At 53.4% G+C, this 19,249-nt stretch overlaps 1 protein-coding gene across 11 annotated transcripts in view; it reads right to left on the bottom strand.

Moving 5' to 3' along the window:
* Nucleotides 1–2,590: 2,590 nt before the first annotated feature.
* The window catches only part of LOXL3 (lysyl oxidase like 3), a 105,665-nt gene continuing 89,006 nt past the window's right edge, over nucleotides 2,591–19,249 (bottom strand). For all 11 annotated transcript variants that reach the window (XM_077478248.1, XM_077478254.1, XM_077478251.1 and 8 more), the window contains 3 exons: nucleotides 15,429–15,565; nucleotides 15,205–15,316; nucleotides 2,591–3,784 (listed from right to left, as the gene is read on the bottom strand). In XM_077478248.1, the coding sequence (XP_077334374.1) occupies nucleotides 3,711–3,784; nucleotides 15,205–15,316; nucleotides 15,429–15,565 (323 nt within the window). In that variant the 3' untranslated portion in view covers nucleotides 2,591–3,710. The remainder of the gene's footprint in view (nucleotides 3,785–15,204; nucleotides 15,317–15,428; nucleotides 15,566–19,249) is intronic.

The raw sequence follows: 19,249 nt of genomic DNA, 5'->3' as shown, positions 1-19,249 counted from the left end.
GGGACCTGTAGAGGAGACAGTCGAGCATGGTGTGGTTGGTCACTGTCCTCCAAGGGTCTGCGGGACCTGTAGAGGAGACAGTCGAGCATGGTGTTGGTTGGTCACTGTTCTCCAAGGGTCTGTGGAACCTGTAGAGGAGAGTCGAGCATGGTGTTGGTTTGGTCACTGTCCTCCAACAGGGTCTGCGGGACCTGTAGAGGAGACAGTCGAGCATGGTGTTGGTTGGTCACTGTCCTCCAACGATCTGTGGGACCTGTAGAGGAGCGTTTAAAGCATGGTCTGGTTGGTCACTGTTCTCCAAGGGTCTGTGGAACCTGTAGAGGGGAGTGTCAAGCATGGTGTTGGTTGGTCACTGTCCTCCAAGGGTCTACGGGACCAGTAGAGGAGAGTGTCAAGCATGGTGTTGGTTGTCACTGTCCTCCAAGGGTCTGCGGGACCTGTAGAGGAGAGCGTCAAGCATGGTGTTGGTTGGTCACTGTCCTCCAAGGGTCTGCGGGACCTGTAGAGGAGAGTATCAAGCATGGTGTTGGTTGGTCACTGTCCTCCAGGGTCTGCGGGACCTGTAGAGGAGAGTGTCAAGCATGGTGTTGGTTGGTCACTGTCCTCCAAGGGGTCTGCGGGACCTGTAGAGGAGAGTGTCAAGCATGGTGTTGGTTGGTCACTGTCCTCCAAGGGTCTGCGGGACCTGTAGAGGAGAGCGTCAAGCATGTGTTGGTTGGTCACTGTCCTCCAAGGGTCTGCGGGACCAGTAGAGGAGAGTGTCAAGCATGGTGTTGGTTTGTCACTCTCCTCCAAGGGTCTGTGGGACCAGTAGAGGAGAGTATCAAGCATGGTGTTGGTTGGTCACTCTCCTCCAAGGGTCTGCGGGACCAGTAGAGGAGAGTGTCAAGCATGGTGTTGGTTGGTCACTCTCCTCCAAGGGTCTGCGGGACCAGTAGAGGAGAGTATCAAGCATGGTGTGGTTGGTCACTGTCCTCCAAGGGTCTGCGGGACCTGTAGAGGAGAGTGTCAAGCATGGTGTTGGTTGGTCACTGTCCTCCAAGGGTCTGCGGGACCTGTAGAGGAGAGCGTCAAGCATGGTGTTGGTTGGTCACTGTCCTCCAAGGGTCTGCGGGACCTGTAGAGGAGAGCGTCAAGCATGGTGTTGGTTGGTCACTGTCCTCCAAGGGTCTGCGGGACCTGTAGAGGAGAGTGTCAAGCATGGTGTTGGTTGGTCACTGTCCTCCAAGGGTCTGCGGGACCTGTAGAGGAGAGCGTCAAGCATGGTGTTGGTTGGTCACTGTCCTCCAAGGGTCTGCGGGACCTGTAGAGGAGAGTGTCAAGCATGGTGTTGGTTGGTCACTGTCCTCCAAGGGTCTGCGGGACCTGTAGAGGAGAGTGTCAAGCATGGTGTTGGTTGGTCACTCTCCTCCAAGGGTCTGCGGGACCTGTAGAGGAGAGTGTCAAGCATGGTGTTGGTTGGTCACTGTCCTCCAAGGGTCTGCGGGACCAGTAGAGGAGAGTATCAAGCATGGTGTTGGTTGGTCACTCTCCTCCAAGGGTCTGTGGGACCAGTAGAGGAGAGTATCAAGCATGGTGTTGGTTGGTCACTCTCCTCCAAGGGTCTGCGGGACCAGTAGAGGAGAGTGTCAAGCATGGTGTTGGTTGGTCACTGTCCTCCAAGGGTCTGCGGGACCTGTAGAGGAGAGCGTCAAGCATGGTGTTGGTTGGTCACTGTCCTCCAAGGGTCTGCGGGACCTGTAGAGGAGAGTGTCAAGCATGGTGTTGGTTGGTCACTGTCCTCCAAGGGTCTGCGGGACCTGTAGAGGAGAGTGTCAAGCATGGTGTTGGTTGGTCACTGTCCTCCAAGGGTCTGCGGGACCTGTAGAGGAGAGTGTCAAGCATGGTGTTGGTTGGTCACTGTCCTCCAAGGGTCTGCGGGACCTGTAGAGGAGAGTATCAAGCATGGTGTTGGTTGGTCACTGTCCTCCAAGGGTCTGCGGGACCAGTAGAGGAGAGTATCAAGCATGGTGTGGTTGGTCACTGTCCTCCAAGGGTCTGGGGGACCAGTAGAGGAGAGTATCAAGCATGGTGTGGTTGGTCACTGTCCTCCAAGGGTCTGCGGGACCTGTAGAGGAGAGTATCAAGCATGGTGTTGGTTGGTCACTGTCCTCCAAGGGTCTGCGGGACCAGTAGAGGAGAGCGTCAAGCATGGTGTGGTTGGTCACTGTCCTCCAAGGGTCTGCGGGACCAGTAGAGGAGAGTATCAAACATGGTGTGGTTGGTCACTGTCCTCCAAGGATCTGCGGGACCTGTAGAGGAGAGTGTCAAGCATGGTGTGGTTGGTCACTGTCCTCCAAGGGTCTGCGGGACCAGTAGAGGAGAGTGTCAAGCATGGTGTTGGTTGGTCACTGTCCTCCAAGGATCTGCAGGACCAGTAGAGGAGAGTGACTGCCCCCAGGCTGTGTATAAACTGTAGAAGGGATTGGCTAGGCCAGGCAGGAGGTGTGTCGTGCATGGTGCGGTTTGCCTTGACTTTGCCCGTTTGTATTATTCCCATCCCCCCCATTTCCATCAATCTTTATCACTGATGACAGACCACACTCTTACAGACTGACTACATGAGATTTTATAAAAGAAACATCACAACTTCAAGAATGACATCACCAATAATAAAAAAGGCAGCTAAATGACAGAAGCACCTCTGAAGAAGACGTCGTCTTAGGACGTACATGTCAGCACCCATAGAAGAATCCACCACATGGGAGGTCTGTCACCATAGACGCACCTCAGAGGAAGACGTACATGTCAGCACCCATAGAAGAATCCACCACATGGGAGGTCTGTCACCATGGGGATACGTTCCATGGATGACACCTCCCATATATATGGTGAATGAACCCTGATCAGGATGGGTCTGGAGGTCCCATAGATGTGTATTCTGCAGGCAGACAGGTCTGGCTACTACTACACATGTGCAAACTTTACAATTCCCTCTGTGCTGATTTGCCTATTTGCAGATTGGGGTGACCTGGGGCAAACTGTGCAATGGGGTAGAGGAGGAGCTTATAACTTCGCCCCATCCCCAAGTCACAAATAGACAAATCGGGAGAAGCTTGTTCATTTGGCGATTTACAACCGTACATATAGTGTATGGCCTGCAGGAAATCTGCAGCAACCAACATTCTTAGGTAGACGTGTGACTGAAAGTTCGGTGATGCATGAAGTCCACAATTCAGATCATGTCCTCCGGATTCCAGTTCCTGCCAGTCTGCAGCAAGTTGGTTGTCAGCAAGACGAAGCTCCATGGACAAGACCAAGAGGTGTGGAGGATCAGCCAGTCATTGGATGTTCGTCGCCTACAGATTATTCCTTGGAAGTGTCACCAGGAGTTGAATAGAGGGCAGGAGATGAACACGGTGAGGATGACCAGATGAGGACATCCTCCGTTGGCAGCCAAGACTAGCTGAACCTCCAGCCACTGGACAATGTAAGGGGAATTTGGAGATCTCGGGGTGTGGTCGCCTACGGATTATTTTTTTTATTAGTGTTACCCAGAGGTGACTAGAATAGAGGGCAGGAGATGAACGTGGCGAGGATCACCAGCTGAGAACATCTTCTGTTGGCAGCCAAGACCAGCTGATCCTCCAGCTGCTGGATATTTGGTTGAGGAGAATTTGAAGTTCTGCAGATTTGGTTGCTCAGTCACGAGGGCGATGAGATCTTCCCACCTACAGAATCTGGTTGTTGAGCTGGCCCCGGTACTGCTCAAACTTCTTGTTTTCTTCTTCGCTGAGTGCATCCCCTGAAATGAGACAACATGGGACAATTACAGAGATATTCTAGTGAAGGGGCTGCATCAGCAGTATGGTTCCCTCCAAAAGAGCCAGTTGTATCTGGTGTGTGTTGGGTACAGAGTTCTCAATTCAGGAGCGCGTTACCCACACAATGCAGAATTCAGGAGTGTGCTACATGCAGAGTTCAGGATTCAGGAGCGTGCTATGTACACAGTTCAGGAGTGCGTTACATGCAGAGTTCAGAATTCAGGAGCATGCTATGTACAGAGTGCAGAATTCAGGAGTGTGCTACATGCAGAGTTCAGAATTCGGGAGCTTGCTATGTACAGAGTTCAGGAGTGTGCTACATGCAGAGTTCAGGATTCAGGAGCGTGCTATGTACAGAGTGCAGAGTTCAGCATTCAGGAGCGTGCTATGTACAGAGTTCAGGAGTGCGTTACATGCAGAGTTCAGAATTCAGGAGCATGCTATGTACAGAGTGCAGAGTTCAGCATTCAGGAGCATGCTATGTACAGAGTGCAGAATTCAGGAGTGTGCTACATGCAGAGTTCAGAATTCGGGAGCTTGCTATGTGCAGAGTTCAGGAGTGTGCTACATGCAGAGTTCAGAATTCGGGAGCATGCTATGTACAGAGTGCAGTTTTCAGGAGTGTGCTACATGCAGCGTTCAGCATTCAGGAGCATGTTATGTACAGAGTGCAGCGTTCAGCATTCAGGAGCATGGTATGTACAGAGTGCAGAGTTCAGGAGTGTGCTACATGCAGAGTTCAGCATTTAGGAGCATGCTATGTACAGAGTGCAGTGTTCAGCATTCAGGAGCATGGTATGTACAGAGTGCAGAGTTCAGGAGTGTGCTACATGCAGAGTTCAGAATTCGGGAGCATGCTATGTATAGAGTGCAGCGTTCAGCATTCAGGAGCATGCTATGTACAGAGTGCAGGAATGTGCTACATGCAGAGTTCAGTATTCAGGAGCATGCTATGTACAGAGTGCAGCGTTCAGCATTCAGGAGCATGCTATGTACAGAGTGCAGGAATGTGCTACATGCAGAGTTCAGTATTCAGGAGCATGCTATGTACAGAGTGCAGGAATGTGCTACATGCAGAGTTCAGTATTCAGGAGCATGCTATGTACAGAGTGCAGAGTTCAGTATTCAGGAGCATGCTATGTACAGAGTGCAAAGTTCAGGAGTGTGCTACATGCAGAGTTCAGGAGCATGCTATGTACAGAGTTCAGGAGTGTTATGTGTACAGAGTGGAGGGTTTAGGGGTGCAATATTCCATGTACCACCCCACCCAAAGCTTCCTTTCATCTCTACTCTCCCCCACCTCATCTGACTGGTTCCTCCCTCTGTAGGAGACTCTGCTTCACCTTGCCGGAAGATCATTCTCTATCTCTCTGGAGATCTGTCCCTGCCACGCCCCCCTCACCCCCCAAAGCTGTCCCTTGTAAACACAGAAGGCTGGTCATTCTGCATACTTGGACACTGGACCAGATCTGACCACATCATAAGTGAGCTCCCCTGTGGTCAGTGTAAGTTCACTGAAGATGAAGCATTTCCCGCAACCAATGGGTGACGGCACAGAAAACATCCACCACAGAATAGAATCCCACCAGCGTCTGCAGATTCTGTCAGCTGGACCCAAGCCTGTCAATGGAAGATTCCCGCAGATATCGATCCAGGTTGCCCCCGATACCTCCACCTATGTGCTCCTTTCCCTCGCTGGTTAGAAAGTGATTTCAGTGGTGGTCGTTTTTGTTTCAGTGAAGCTGAATCACTAGGACAGTGATGGCGAACCTTGGCACCCCAGATGTTTTGGAACTACGTTTCCCATGATGCTCAGCTACACTACAGAGTGCATGAGCATCATGGGAAATGTAGTTCCAAAACATCTGGGGTGCCAAGGTTCACCATCACTGCACTAGGAGATTCTGATCTGTCCATTATAAGACTCCACACACAGAGCTTCATTGTCATTATTGTCTAGAAGAGCTCCATACATCCAGGAATGGTCAGTTCTTCCGATACAGAAGCTGCTCTGGAGATTTTCTGCCAGTTTGATTTAATCTTTTTATCTCCATTTTTTCACTAGCCCCACCCTAATTTCAGCATCATTTACTAGTATTGGGGGGTTGGTGGTGGAGGAGGAGTGTTGCTGAGGGGTGCCGGGGCTGGCGGAGGAGGGGACTTCCTGGGGGTTCCGAGGTTGAAAGAAGAAGGGCATTCCTGGAGTTGGTGGAGGTGACAGGTTTGGTAAAAGAGGAGCATTCTTGGGGTTGCCAGGGTTGGTGGGTGCTGGGGGTTCTGGGGTTGGTGGGGTGGGGTTGGCAGAAGAGAAGCATTCCTGGGGGTGCTATGGTTGGTGGAAGAGGAGCTTTCCTGGGGGTTTCAGGGTTGGCCAAAGAGGGGAGTTGCTGGGGGTGCCGGGATTGATGGAAAAGGGGAGTTGCTAGGGGTGCCAGGGTTGGTGGAAGAGGAGCGTTCCTGGGGGTGACGGGGTTGGTGGAAGAGGGGAGTTGCAGGGAGTGCCGCGGTTGGTGGAAGAGGAGCGTTCCCGGGGGTTCCAGGGTTGGCCAAAGAGGGGAGTTGCTGGGGGTGCCAGGGTTGGTGGAAGAGGCACGTTTCTGGGGAAACTGGGGTTGGAGGAAGAGGAGCATTGCTGGGTGTGCCAGGGTTGGCAGAAGAGGGGAGGTGCCGGGGTTGGTGGAAGAGTAGCATTGTGGGGGATGCCGGGGCTGGAGGAAGAGGAGCGTTTCTGGGGGTGACAGGGCTGATGGAAGAGGAGAATTGCTGGGGGTGCCAGGGCTGGCAGAAGAGGGGAGTTGCTGGGGGTGCCAGGGTTGGTGGAAGAGGAGCATTTCTGGGGGTGCCAGGGTTGGTGGAAGAAGAGTGTTCCTAGGGGTGCCAGGGTTGGCAGACAGTGGGGGTGCTGGGGTTGGTGAAAGAGAGGCATTCCTTGGGGTGCTAAGGTTGGAGGGAGAAAAGCATTCCTGGGGGTGCCAGGTTTGATAGAAGAAGAGTGTTCCTGGGGGTGCCAGGGTTAGTGGAAGTGGATCGATCCTGGGGGTGCCAGGGTTGGCAGAAGAAGAGTGTTCCAGGGGGTGCCGAGGTTAGCAGAAAAGAAGAGTTGCTGGGGGTGCCAAGGTTGGAGGGAGAGGAGCGTTCCTGGGGATGCCAGAGTTGGCAGAAGGGGATTGTTCCTGGGGGTGCAGGGTTGGTGGAAGAGGAGCTTTGTGGGGGTGCCAGGGTTGGTAGAAGAGGAGCGCTCCTGAGGGTGCCAACATTGTCGGAAAAGTTGTGTTCCTGGGGGTGCCAGGGTTGGCAGAGGAGGAGTGTTGCTGGGGGGTACCGAGGTTGGGGGAGGAGGTGTGTAGCTCGGGGTGGAGGAGTATTCTTGGGGGTGCTGAGGTTGGTGAAGGTGGTGGTGGAGGAAGGGCCTTCTTGGGGGTGCCAGAGTTGGTGGGTTTCATCCAGAAGCCATTGGTTGGTGGCAATGAACCATCCTGAGTGTATAGGGAGGAAGGATGTCGGTGATTTCTCTTAGTTCTGGCAGTGAGATCTGTGATACAGAAATGTGGGGGGTGGGGAGAGTTATGACCGGGAGAAGGCGATAGTGCTGACATAGGATGGGGCGCAGTACCTGGGTGTGGCCTCAGCCTGTCATGGAGGAGATGGATTGGGAGATCTCAGCCGCCCGCAGGCAGGAACATTTCATTAATACTTTCCTGGTATTCCGCACATTAATTACTGATAAGAGGAACTGCTCAGACTTGTATTGCTGTTCACATGTCAAGTGTCTGTAGGGCCCGAGGGGGGAGGGGGGCCACACTATGGGGAGGGGCTGCCAGCGTGTCCAATTCTTCCACTGCAAGACGGATCATAATGTAACTGCATAACCGTTCTTTACATACTATACATACCGATCCCTCTCTACACAACGACCTCCTCCATGGAACGACCCCTCCGTACATACCGATCCCCTACATGGAACGACCCCTCCGTACATACCGACCTCCTCCATGGAACGACCCCTCTGTACACACCGACCTCCTACATGGAACGACCCCTCCATACACACCGACCTCCTACATGGAACGACCCCTCCATACACACCGACCTCCTACATGGAACGACCCCTCTGTACACACCGACCTCCTACATGGAACGACCCCTCCATACACACCGACCTCCTACATGGAACGACCCCTCCATACACACCGACCTCCTACATGGAACGACCCCTCCATACACACCGACCTCCTCCATGGAACGACCCCTCTGTACACACCGACCTCCTACATGGAACGACCCCTCCATACACACCGACCTCCTCCATGGAACGACCCCTCTGTACACACCGACCTCCTACATGGAACGACCCCTCCATACACACCGACCTCCTCCATGGAACGACCCCTCCATACATACCGACCTCCTACATGGAACGACCCCTCCGTACACACCGACCTCCTACATGGAACGACCCCTCCATACACACCGACCTCCTACATGGAACGACCCCTCCATACACACCGACCTCCTACATGGAACGACCCCTCCGTACATACCGACCTCCTACATGGAACGACCCCTCCGTACATACCGACCTCCTACATGGAACGACCCCTCCATACACACCGACCTCCTACATGGAACGACCCCTCCATACACACCGACCTCCTACATGGAACGACCCCTCCATACACACCGACCTCCTCCATGGAACGACCCCTCTGTACACACCGACCTCCTACATGGAACGACCCCTCCATACACACCGACCTCCTCCATGGAACGACCCCTCCATACATACCGACCTCCTACATGGAACGACCCCTCCGTACACACCGACCTCCTACATGGAACGACCCCTCCATACACACCGACCTCCTACATGGAACGACCCCTCCATACACACCGACCTCCTACATGGAACGACCCCTCCATACACACCGACCTCCTACATGGAACGACCCCTCCATACACACCGACCTCCTACATGGAACGACCCCTCCGTACACACCGACCTCCTACATGGAACGACCCCTCCGTACACACCGACCTCCTACATGGAACGACCCCTCCGTACACACCGACCTCCTCCATGGAACGACCCCTCCGTACATACCGACCTCCTCCATGGAACGACCCTTCCGTACATACTGACCTCCATGGAACAAGCCCTCCATACACACCGACCTCCTACATGGAACGACCCCTCCATACACACCGACCTCCTACATGGAACGACCCCTCCGTACACACCGACCTCCTACATGGAACGACCCCTCCGTACACACCGACCTCCTACATGGAACGACCCCTCCGTACACACCGACCTCCTCCATGGAACGACCCCTCCGTACATACCGACCTCCTCCATGGAACGACCCTTCCGTACATACTGACCTCCTCCATGGAACAAGCCCTCCATACACACCGACCTCCTACATGGAAGGACCCCCCCATACACACCGACCTCCTCCATGGAACGACCCCTTCATACATACCGACCTCCTCCATGGAACGACCCCTCCGTACACACCGACGTCCTCCATGGAACGACCCCTCCATACATACCGACCTCCTCCATGGAACGACCCTTCCGTACACACCGACCTCCTCCATGGAACGACCCCCCCGTACACACCGACCTCCTCCATGGAACGACCCCTCCATACACACCGACCTCCTCCATGGAACGACCCCTCCGTACACACCGACCTCCTCCATGGAATGACCCCTCCATACACACCGACCTCCTACATGGAACGACCCCTCCATACACACCGACCTCCTACATGGAACGACCCCTCCATACACACCGACCTCCTCCATACACACCGACCTCCTCCATGGAACGACCCCTCCATACACACCGACCTCCTCCATGGAACGACCCCTCCATACACACCGACCTCCTCCATGGAACGACCCCTCCGTACACACCGACCTCCTCCATGGAACGACCCCTCCATACACACCGACCTCCTCCATGGAACGACCCCTCCGTACACACCGACCTCCTCCATGGAACGACCCCTCCGTACACACCGACCTCCTCCATGGAACGACCTCTCCATACACACCGACCTCCTCCATGGAACGACCCCTCCGTACATACCGACCTCCTCCATGGAACGACCCCTCCATACACACCGACCTCCTCCATGGAACGACCCCTCCGTACACACCGACCTCCTCCATGGAAGGACCCCCCCATACACACCGACCTCCTCCATGGAACGACCCCTTCATACATACCGACCTCCTCCATGGAACGACCCCTTCATACACACCGACCTCCTCCATGGAACGACCCCTTCATACATACCGACCTCCTCCATGGAACGACCCCTTCATACACACCGACCTCCTCCATGGAACGACCCCTCCATACACACCGACCTCCTACATGGAACGACCGCCTCAATACATACCGACCTCCTCCATGGAACGACCCCTCCATACACACCGACCTCCTACATGGAACGACCCCTCCATACACACCGACCTCCTCCATGGAACGACCCCTCCATACACACCGACCTCCTACATGGAACGACCGCCTCAATACATACCGACCTCCTCCATGGAACGACCCCTCCATACACACCGACCTCCTACATGGAACGACCCCTCCGTACACACCGACCTCCTACATCGAACGATTCCTCCATACACACCGACCTCCTACATCGAACGACCCCTCCGTACATACCGACCTCCTGCATGGAACGACCCCTCCATACACACCGACCTCCTACATCGAACGATTCCTCCATACACACCGACCTCCTCCATGGAACGACCCCTCCATACACACCGACCTCCTCCATGGAACGACCCCTCCGTACACACCGACCTCCTCCATGGAAGGACCCCCCCATACACACCGACCTCCTCCATGGAACGACCCCTTCATACATACCGACCTCCTCCATGGAACGACCCCTTCATACACACCGACCTCCTCCATGGAACGACCCCTTCATACATACCGACCTCCTCCATGGAACGACCCCTTCATACACACCGACCTCCTCCATGGAACGACCCCTCCATACACACCGACCTCCTACATGGAACGACCGCCTCAATACATACCGACCTCCTCCATGGAACGACCCCTCCATACACACCGACCTCCTACATGGAACGACCCCTCCATACACACCGACCTCCTCCATGGAACGACCCCTCCATACACACCGACCTCCTACATGGAACGACCGCCTCAATACATACCGACCTCCTCCATGGAACGACCCCTCCATACACACCGACCTCCTACATGGAACGACCCCTCCGTACACACCGACCTCCTACATCGAACGATTCCTCCATACACACCGACCTCCTACATCGAACGACCCCTCCGTACATACCGACCTCCTGCATGGAACGACCCCTCCATACACACCGACCTCCTACATCGAACGATTCCTCCATACACACCGACCTCCTCCATGGAACGACCCCTCCGTACACACTGACCTCCTCCATGGAACGACCCCTCCATACACACCGACCTCCTCCATGGAACGACCCCTCCGTACATACCGACCTCCTACATGGAACGACCCCTCCGTACACACCGACCTCCTCCATGGAACGACCCCTCCGTACACACTGACCTCCTCCATGGAACGACCCCTCCATACACACCGACCTCCTCCATGGAACGACCCCTCCGTACATACCGACCTCCTCCATGGAACGACCCCTCCGTACATACCGACCTCCTCCATGGAACGACCCCTCCGTACATACCGACCTCCTCCATGGAACGACCCCTCCATACACACCGACCTCCTCCATACACACCGACCTCCTCTATGGAACGACCCCTCCATACACACCGACCTCCTCCATACACACCGACCTCCTCTATGGAACGACCCCTCCATACACACCGACCTCCTCCATACACACCGACCTCCTCTATGGAACGACCCCTCCGTACACACCGACCTCCTCTATGGAACGACCCCTCCGTACACACCAACCTCCTACATGGAACGACCCCTCCATACACACCGACCTCCTCTATGGAACGACCCCTCCATACACACCGACCTCCTACATGGAACGACCCCTCCATACACACCGACCTCCTCTATGGAACGACCCCTCCGTACACACCAACCTCCTACATGGAACGACCCCTCCATACACACCGACCTCCTCCATGGAACGACCCCTCCATACACACCGACCTCCTACATGGAACGACCCCTCCATACACACCGACCTCCTCCATGGAACGACCCCTCCGTACACACCGACCTCCTACATGGAATGACCCCTCCATACATACCGACCTCCTCCATGGAACGACCCTTCCGTACACACCGACCTCCTCCATGGAACGACCCTTCCGTACATACTGACCTCCTCCATGGAACAAACCCTCCATACACACCGACCTCCTACATGGAAGGACCCCCCCATACACACCGACCTCCTCCATGGAACGACCCCTTCATACATACCGACCTCCTCCATGGAACGACCCCTTCATACACACCGACCTCCTCCATGGAACGACCCCTTCATACATACCGACCTCCTCCATGGAACGACCCCTTCATACACACCGACCTCCTCCATGGAACGACCCCTCCATACACACCGACCTCCTCTATGGAACGACCCCTCCATACACACCGACCTCCTACATGGAACGACCGCCTCAATACATACCGACCTCCTCCATGGAACGACCCCTCCGTACACACCGACCTCCTACATGGAACGACCCCTCCGTACACACCGACCTCCTACATCGAACGATTCCTCCATACACACCGACCTCCTACATCGAACGACCCCTCCGTACATACCGACCTCCTGCATGGAACGACCCCTCCATACACACCGACCTCCTACATCGAACGATTCCTCCATACACACCGACCTCCTACATGGAACGACCCCTCCGTACACACCGACCTCCTACATGGAACGACCCCTCCGTACACACCGACCTCCTACATGGAACGACCCCTCCGTACACACCGACCTCCTACATCGAACGACCCCTCCGTACATACCGACCTCCTGCATGGAACGACCCCTCCGTACACACCGACCTCCTACATCGAACGAACCCTCCGTACACACCGACCTCCTCCATGGAACGACCCCTCCATACACACCGACCTCCTCCATGGAACGACCCCTCCGTACACACCGACCTCCTACATGGAACGACCCTTCCGTACACACCGACCTCCTACATGGAACGACCCCTCCATACATACCGACCTCCTCCATGGAACGACCCCTCCGTACATACCGACCTCCTACATGGAACGACCCCTCCATACATACCGACCTCCTCCATGGAACGACCCCTCCGTACATACCGACCTCCTCCATGGAACGACCCCTCCGTACATACCGACCTCCTCCATGGAACGACCCTTCCGTACATACTGACCTCCTCCATGGAACAAGCCCTCCATACACACCGACCTCCTACATGGAAGGACCCCCCCATACACACCGACCTCCTCCATGGAACGACCCCTTCATACATACCGACCTCCTCCATGGAACGACCCCTCCGTACACACCGACGTCCTCCATGGAACGACCCCTCCATACACACCGACCTCCTACATGGAACGACCCCTCCATACATACCGACCTCCTCCATGGAACGACCCTTCCGTACACACCGACCTCCTACATGGAACGACCCCCCCGTACACACCGACCTCCTCCATGGAACGACCCCTCCGTACACACCGACCTCCTCCATGGAACGACCCTTCCGTACATATTGACCTCCTCCATGGAACAAACCCTCCATACACACCGACCTCCTACATGGAAGGACCCCCCCATACACACCGACCTCCTCCATGGAACGACCCCTTCATACATACCGACCTCCTCCATGGAACGACCCCTTCATACACACCGACCTCCTCCATGGAACGACCCCTCCATACACACCGACCTCCTACATGGAACGACCCCTCCATACATACCGACCTCCTCCATGGAACGACCCCTCCGTACACACCGACCTCCTACATGGAACGACCCCTCCGTACACACCGACCTCCTACATCGAACGATTCCTCCATACACACCGACCTCCTGCATGGAACGACCCCTCCGTACATACCGACCTCCTGCATGGAACGACCCCTCCATACACACCGACCTCCTACATCGAACGATTCCTCCATACACACCGACCTCCTCCATGGAACGACCCCTCCATACACACCGACCTCCTCCATCGAATTACCCCACCATGCATTCTATAAATACCGCACTTTCTCTCCATACCATATATACCCCCCCTACTACAGGAAAAAAACTGCCCATCATAAACCTTCCATGAATTAAGTGATCAGTTCTCAGATCTGCTCAAGTAGTGTGATTCCTACTCGGGCAGAGGGAGGGAGGTGAGCGGTCTGCTGACAGCACACACACCTTAGGACAGGTCACACATGGGGGAGATCTATTGATAGCACACACCCCTTATGGCGGGTCGCACCTGGGGGAGATCTGCTGACGGCACACACCCCTTATGATGGGTTGCACCTGGGGGAGATCTGCTGACGGCACACACCCCTTATGATGGGTTACACCTGGGGGAGGTCTGCTGATGGCACACACCCCTTATGATGGGTTACACCTGGGGGAGGTCTGCTGATGGCACACACCCCTTATGATGGGTTGCACCTGGGGGAGGTCTGCTGATGGCACACACCCCTTATGATGGGTCACACCTGGGCGAGATCTGATAGCACACACCCCATACGAAGGGTACACCTGGGGGAGATCTGCTGACAGCACACGCCCTGTACAACCGGTCACATCTGGGGGAGATCTGTGGCAGTTTTCTATATGAAAAACTGCCGCATTCCCTCTGTTCATTCAGACCCTGCACAAGTTCATACCTCACTCATAAAGACTGGCACAGGTAGACCTGGAACAGATCCATCTCCTTAGTTATTGTGGCGCACACCACTCCAGACAGGTTCCTGCACTATTATGGTAGAGGAAGGTTCGGTAATACCCTGCAATATGCTTTATATGAGGCTTATCGAGCTTATCTCAGCAATGCGATTCTAGTGAGAAGGAAATGGTGTTGCCGCTCTATCAGTCTTGGTGTCCCTGGGACAGGAAATGTGCATGGAAATCTCCCATGGGGACACCTTTCAATAAGCTGCAACTAGTGGAATCATATACACATCCCACCATGGTCTGCTGCCTAGAGCTGGCTGCAGATTGGCCCCAGCAAAGTATAACGAGCGTCAGAGGCCCCCCAACCCCAAATGTTATCCAGAATCCTGCTGACCCTCCAGAACATCCATGTCCTTCTAGGCATGGGGGGGTGTAATCATTGTGGTGACCCCAATAATTTAATAATATAGCATATATATTATAAATCTGTGCTCACCGATATGGCAGTTGTGTATCCAGATTCGATGGCCGTCGTATTTGCAGTTACATTTCATTGCGTTGTTGGTGAAGTCGCTCTCGGCCACCTCAAAATTTGGGTTGATGACAACCTGGTAATAGGAGAGGAACGAAAAGTCAATAGGAAACCCCCAGCTGGTATATAGAAGAGATATGGGTGATATATCTGAGAAGAAAGAGCTGTAGCTGGCCGAACGTTCTTACCTGGAGGATGTAATTTCCGGGTTTGACGTCCGTTATATCGATCCACTGGCAGTCAATGTCATGGCGGTACAGATCCCAGCATCCCACCGTGATTCCTTGTTCACCAAAGTTGGCGCATTCATACCGCTTACTGACCACTACCGAGAGAGCGAGACACTTCCCGTCAGCTTCTCAACAACCACACAGGCAAAGATATAATATATATATATATATATATATATATATATATATATATATATATATATATATATACACACACAGAGAGGAGACAGTATAACTGTACAGGTAATGATACATAGATATAGAGGAGTCAATGAAACCATACCGATTATGGTGATAAGGGACAAAAGGAACCCATCACCCTCCAACTGATATCAGACTTTGTTTTGCAGGTTATCTGTCCGTTCAGTTTTGTGTGTTCGGTATAAAGCTCTTCCATGTGCACCTCACTCTGACAACTAGTTATAGGTTGGGATGGTGGCCATCTTTGTATGGCTTGTTTGCTGGAATTGCTGTGGTGACACATTGGACACCTTCATCGGCCTCTAAGCTCTTTGGGTTTCTAATATGTTCCTGCTTATATAGAGAGGAATAGACTCCCTCCGGCTATACCGGGCTTTAATTTATCTATTGCTATATATGATCCAATGTGGAGCCTCTCCTAGATTGGAGTTAGGACCGCACTGTACAGACGCAATACAGCTTCCACATATATGTAGAAATGTGTGACTAAAACTTCTGTTTTTAAAGCAAGTTGTTAGACCGTGTATACAAGCCCTCATCTGATCTACATTGGTGATGGCAACTCCCTCTTTATGGAAAATGGCCAAGACCACATCTGTTATAGGAAGGTGACGGTTATTCCCTCCACCATGGAGAATGGACAAGACCATATCTGATATACAAAGGTGACAGCATGTCCCACTGCCATGGAGAGAGGCTAAGACCACATCTGATATGGGGCAGTGACACCTACACCTTATACCATACGGAAGGACGAGGCCCCATCTGATATAGAAAGGTGACAGCATGTCCCACTGCCACGGAGAAAGCCAAGCCCTCATCTGATCTACAATGGTGATGGCAACTCCCTCTTATGGAGAATGGCCAAGACCACATCTGCTATAGGAAGGTGACGGTTATTCCCTCCACCATGGAGAATGGACAAGACCATATCTGATATACAAAGGTGACACCATGTCCCACTGACCTCATCTGATCTACCATTGTGGTGGCTACTCCCTCTTTATGGAGAATGGCCAAGACTACATCTGCTATAGGAAGGTCTACAGGGACTGCACTTGGAAGTGCACAGTGGATTTGCCTTTAGTAAATAACCTCCCATATCTGATATACAAAGGGGACAGCATCTCCCACTGCCATGGAGAAAGTCAAGACCTCATCTGATACACAATGGTGATGGCTACTCCCTCTTCATGGAGAAGGGCCACAATCGCATCCGATATAGGAAGGTGAGGGTCATTCCTTCCATCATGGAGAATGGACAAGACCATATCTGATATATGAATGTGATGGCAACACCCTCTTTATGGAGAAGGGCCAAGACCACATCCGGGAATATGAAGGTGACAGTTATTTCCTCTGCCACAGAGAAAGACCAAAACCTCATCTGATCTACAATGGCGATGCGCCGATGGCTACTCCCTCTTCATGGAGAAGGGCTACAACCACATTTGATATATGAAGATGGCAGTTATTCCATCTGCCACAGAGAGTAGGCAAGACCACATCTTATACAGGTAGTGATGGCAACTCCCCCCCCCCCCCCCCCCATGGAGAAAGGCTAGAACAACATTTGATATATTAATGTGATAGAAACTCTCTCTGCCATGGAGAATGACTATTACATTAATATATCAAATGTTGTTCTAGCCTTTCTCCATGGGAGGGGGAGTTGCCATCACTTCCTGTATAAGTTGTGGTCTTGCCCACTCTCCATGGCAGAGGGAATAACCGCTATCTTCATATAGCGGATGTGGTCTTGGCCCTTCTCCATAAAGAGGGTGTTGCCATCACATTCATATATCAGATATGGTCTTGGACATTCTCCATGGCAGAGAGAGTTTCTAAGACCACAACATTTATCGGAAGGTGACAGCAGCTCCTTCTTCATGAAGAAGCGCCAACGCCAAATCGAATATAGGAAGGTGACAGCTACTCCTAAATGGAGAAGGTCTAGGACCACGTCTGATATACAAGGTGACAGCATCTCCCACTGCCATGAAGAAATGGCAAGACCAAATCTAATATAGGAAGGTGACAGCTTCTCCCTCTTCATGGAGAAGGACTAGGACCACACCTGAGATACAAAGGGGATGACTACCCCCTCATGAAGAAGGGCCAAGACCGGCACTTATACAGAAAGGTGACAGGAACTCCCTCTGCCATGGACCAAGACCACATCTGATATACAATGGTGATGGCTATTCCTTCTTCATGTGAAAGGGCCATGGCAGTACTTCCATATGAGGCCCCCCGGGTACAGGCGGTGTTTCCCTACAAGGCCCCCTGTTACAGGCTGGACTTCCATACAAGGCCCGGGGTACAGGCTATATTCCCATATGGGGTGCCTCCAGATCAGCAGTGGTGCAACATCATTCTAGTAAAGAGCAGGAGAACAGTGCAGTGTCAGTCTAATCTTTCCTTGGCTTACTGCTCCACCCCCCTCCATAATCAATTGGCAACTCAGGGGAGGGAGGTATGTGCTATGAAGTGTCCTATTGGAAGCTTCCCAGGACAACCACTGGTGCATTATGGGACAAAACTTTCCTAGGAACTGAAGAAGGTGGCACACCTCAGGATTTGTAGGTCTTTGGAGAGGTAAGTCACTTTCTGTTTGGCTGGGTTCCATCTGTTGCGGTTTGGATGAGGGTTTCTCTGCATCCAATTTGCATGTCAGTAGACTGTGAGTAGCTCTCAATGGAGCCGGTTCACACAGCTCTGGGACGGCTGCAGAGCGAATTACACCGGAGTCCTGTGCGTGTTCTGGTCCATTTCAGGTCTAATTCAGCCAAAAATTCAGACCAAAATCGTACCTGAAACAGTGAACAGGGATGCATCAAACCTCTGCTGTGAGCTGCTCCACATGGCAGTGTGAACCCAGCCTTAAACTGTCTTTCCAGGGTTGAGGTTCCGCTATGATCCCTAGGCCATGTGCACAGAGTGGGTTGGAGTAGTTCTGATCCTCTGTGCTTTTAGGAGCCTCTACAGTGTATAATGAGCCACCAGGGATGAGCAACCCTCTGCAGTGTATGAGGAGCCACCAGGGATGAGCAGGCAGCCTTTAACAGTGTATGAGGAGCCACCAGGGATTAGGAGTCCTCTGCAGTGTATGAGGAGCCACCAGGGATGAGCAACCCTCTGCAGTGTATGAGGAGCCACCAGGGATGAGCAACCCTCTGCGGTGTATGAGGAGCCACCAGGGATGAGCAACCCTCTGCAGTGTATGAGGAGCCACCAGGGATGAGCAACCCTCTGCGGTGTATGAGGAGCCACCAGGGATGAGCAACCCTTTGCGGTGTATGAGGAGCCACCAGGGATGAGCAGGCAGCCTTCTACAGTGTATGAGGAGCCACCAGGGATTAGGAGCCCTCTGCAGTGTTTGAGGAGCCACCGGGGACGAGGAGCTCTCTGCAGCATATGAGGAGCCATCAGGGATGAGGAGCTTTCTACAGTGTATGAATGAGGAGCCACCAGGGACAAGGAGCCTTCTACAGTGTATAAGGAGCCCTCTGCAATGTATGAGGAGCCACCAGGGATTAGGAGCCCTCTGCAGTGTTTGAGGAGCCACCGGGGACGAG

This window comes from Lithobates pipiens, unplaced genomic scaffold (assembly GCF_037356315.1).
Source record: "Lithobates pipiens isolate NorthernLeopardFrog02 unplaced genomic scaffold, aLitPip1_a1.2 Scaffold_13, whole genome shotgun sequence".
Taxonomy (NCBI): Eukaryota; Metazoa; Chordata; class Amphibia; order Anura; family Ranidae; genus Lithobates; species Lithobates pipiens.
This window is presented reverse-complemented; position numbering and strand designations above follow the sequence as displayed.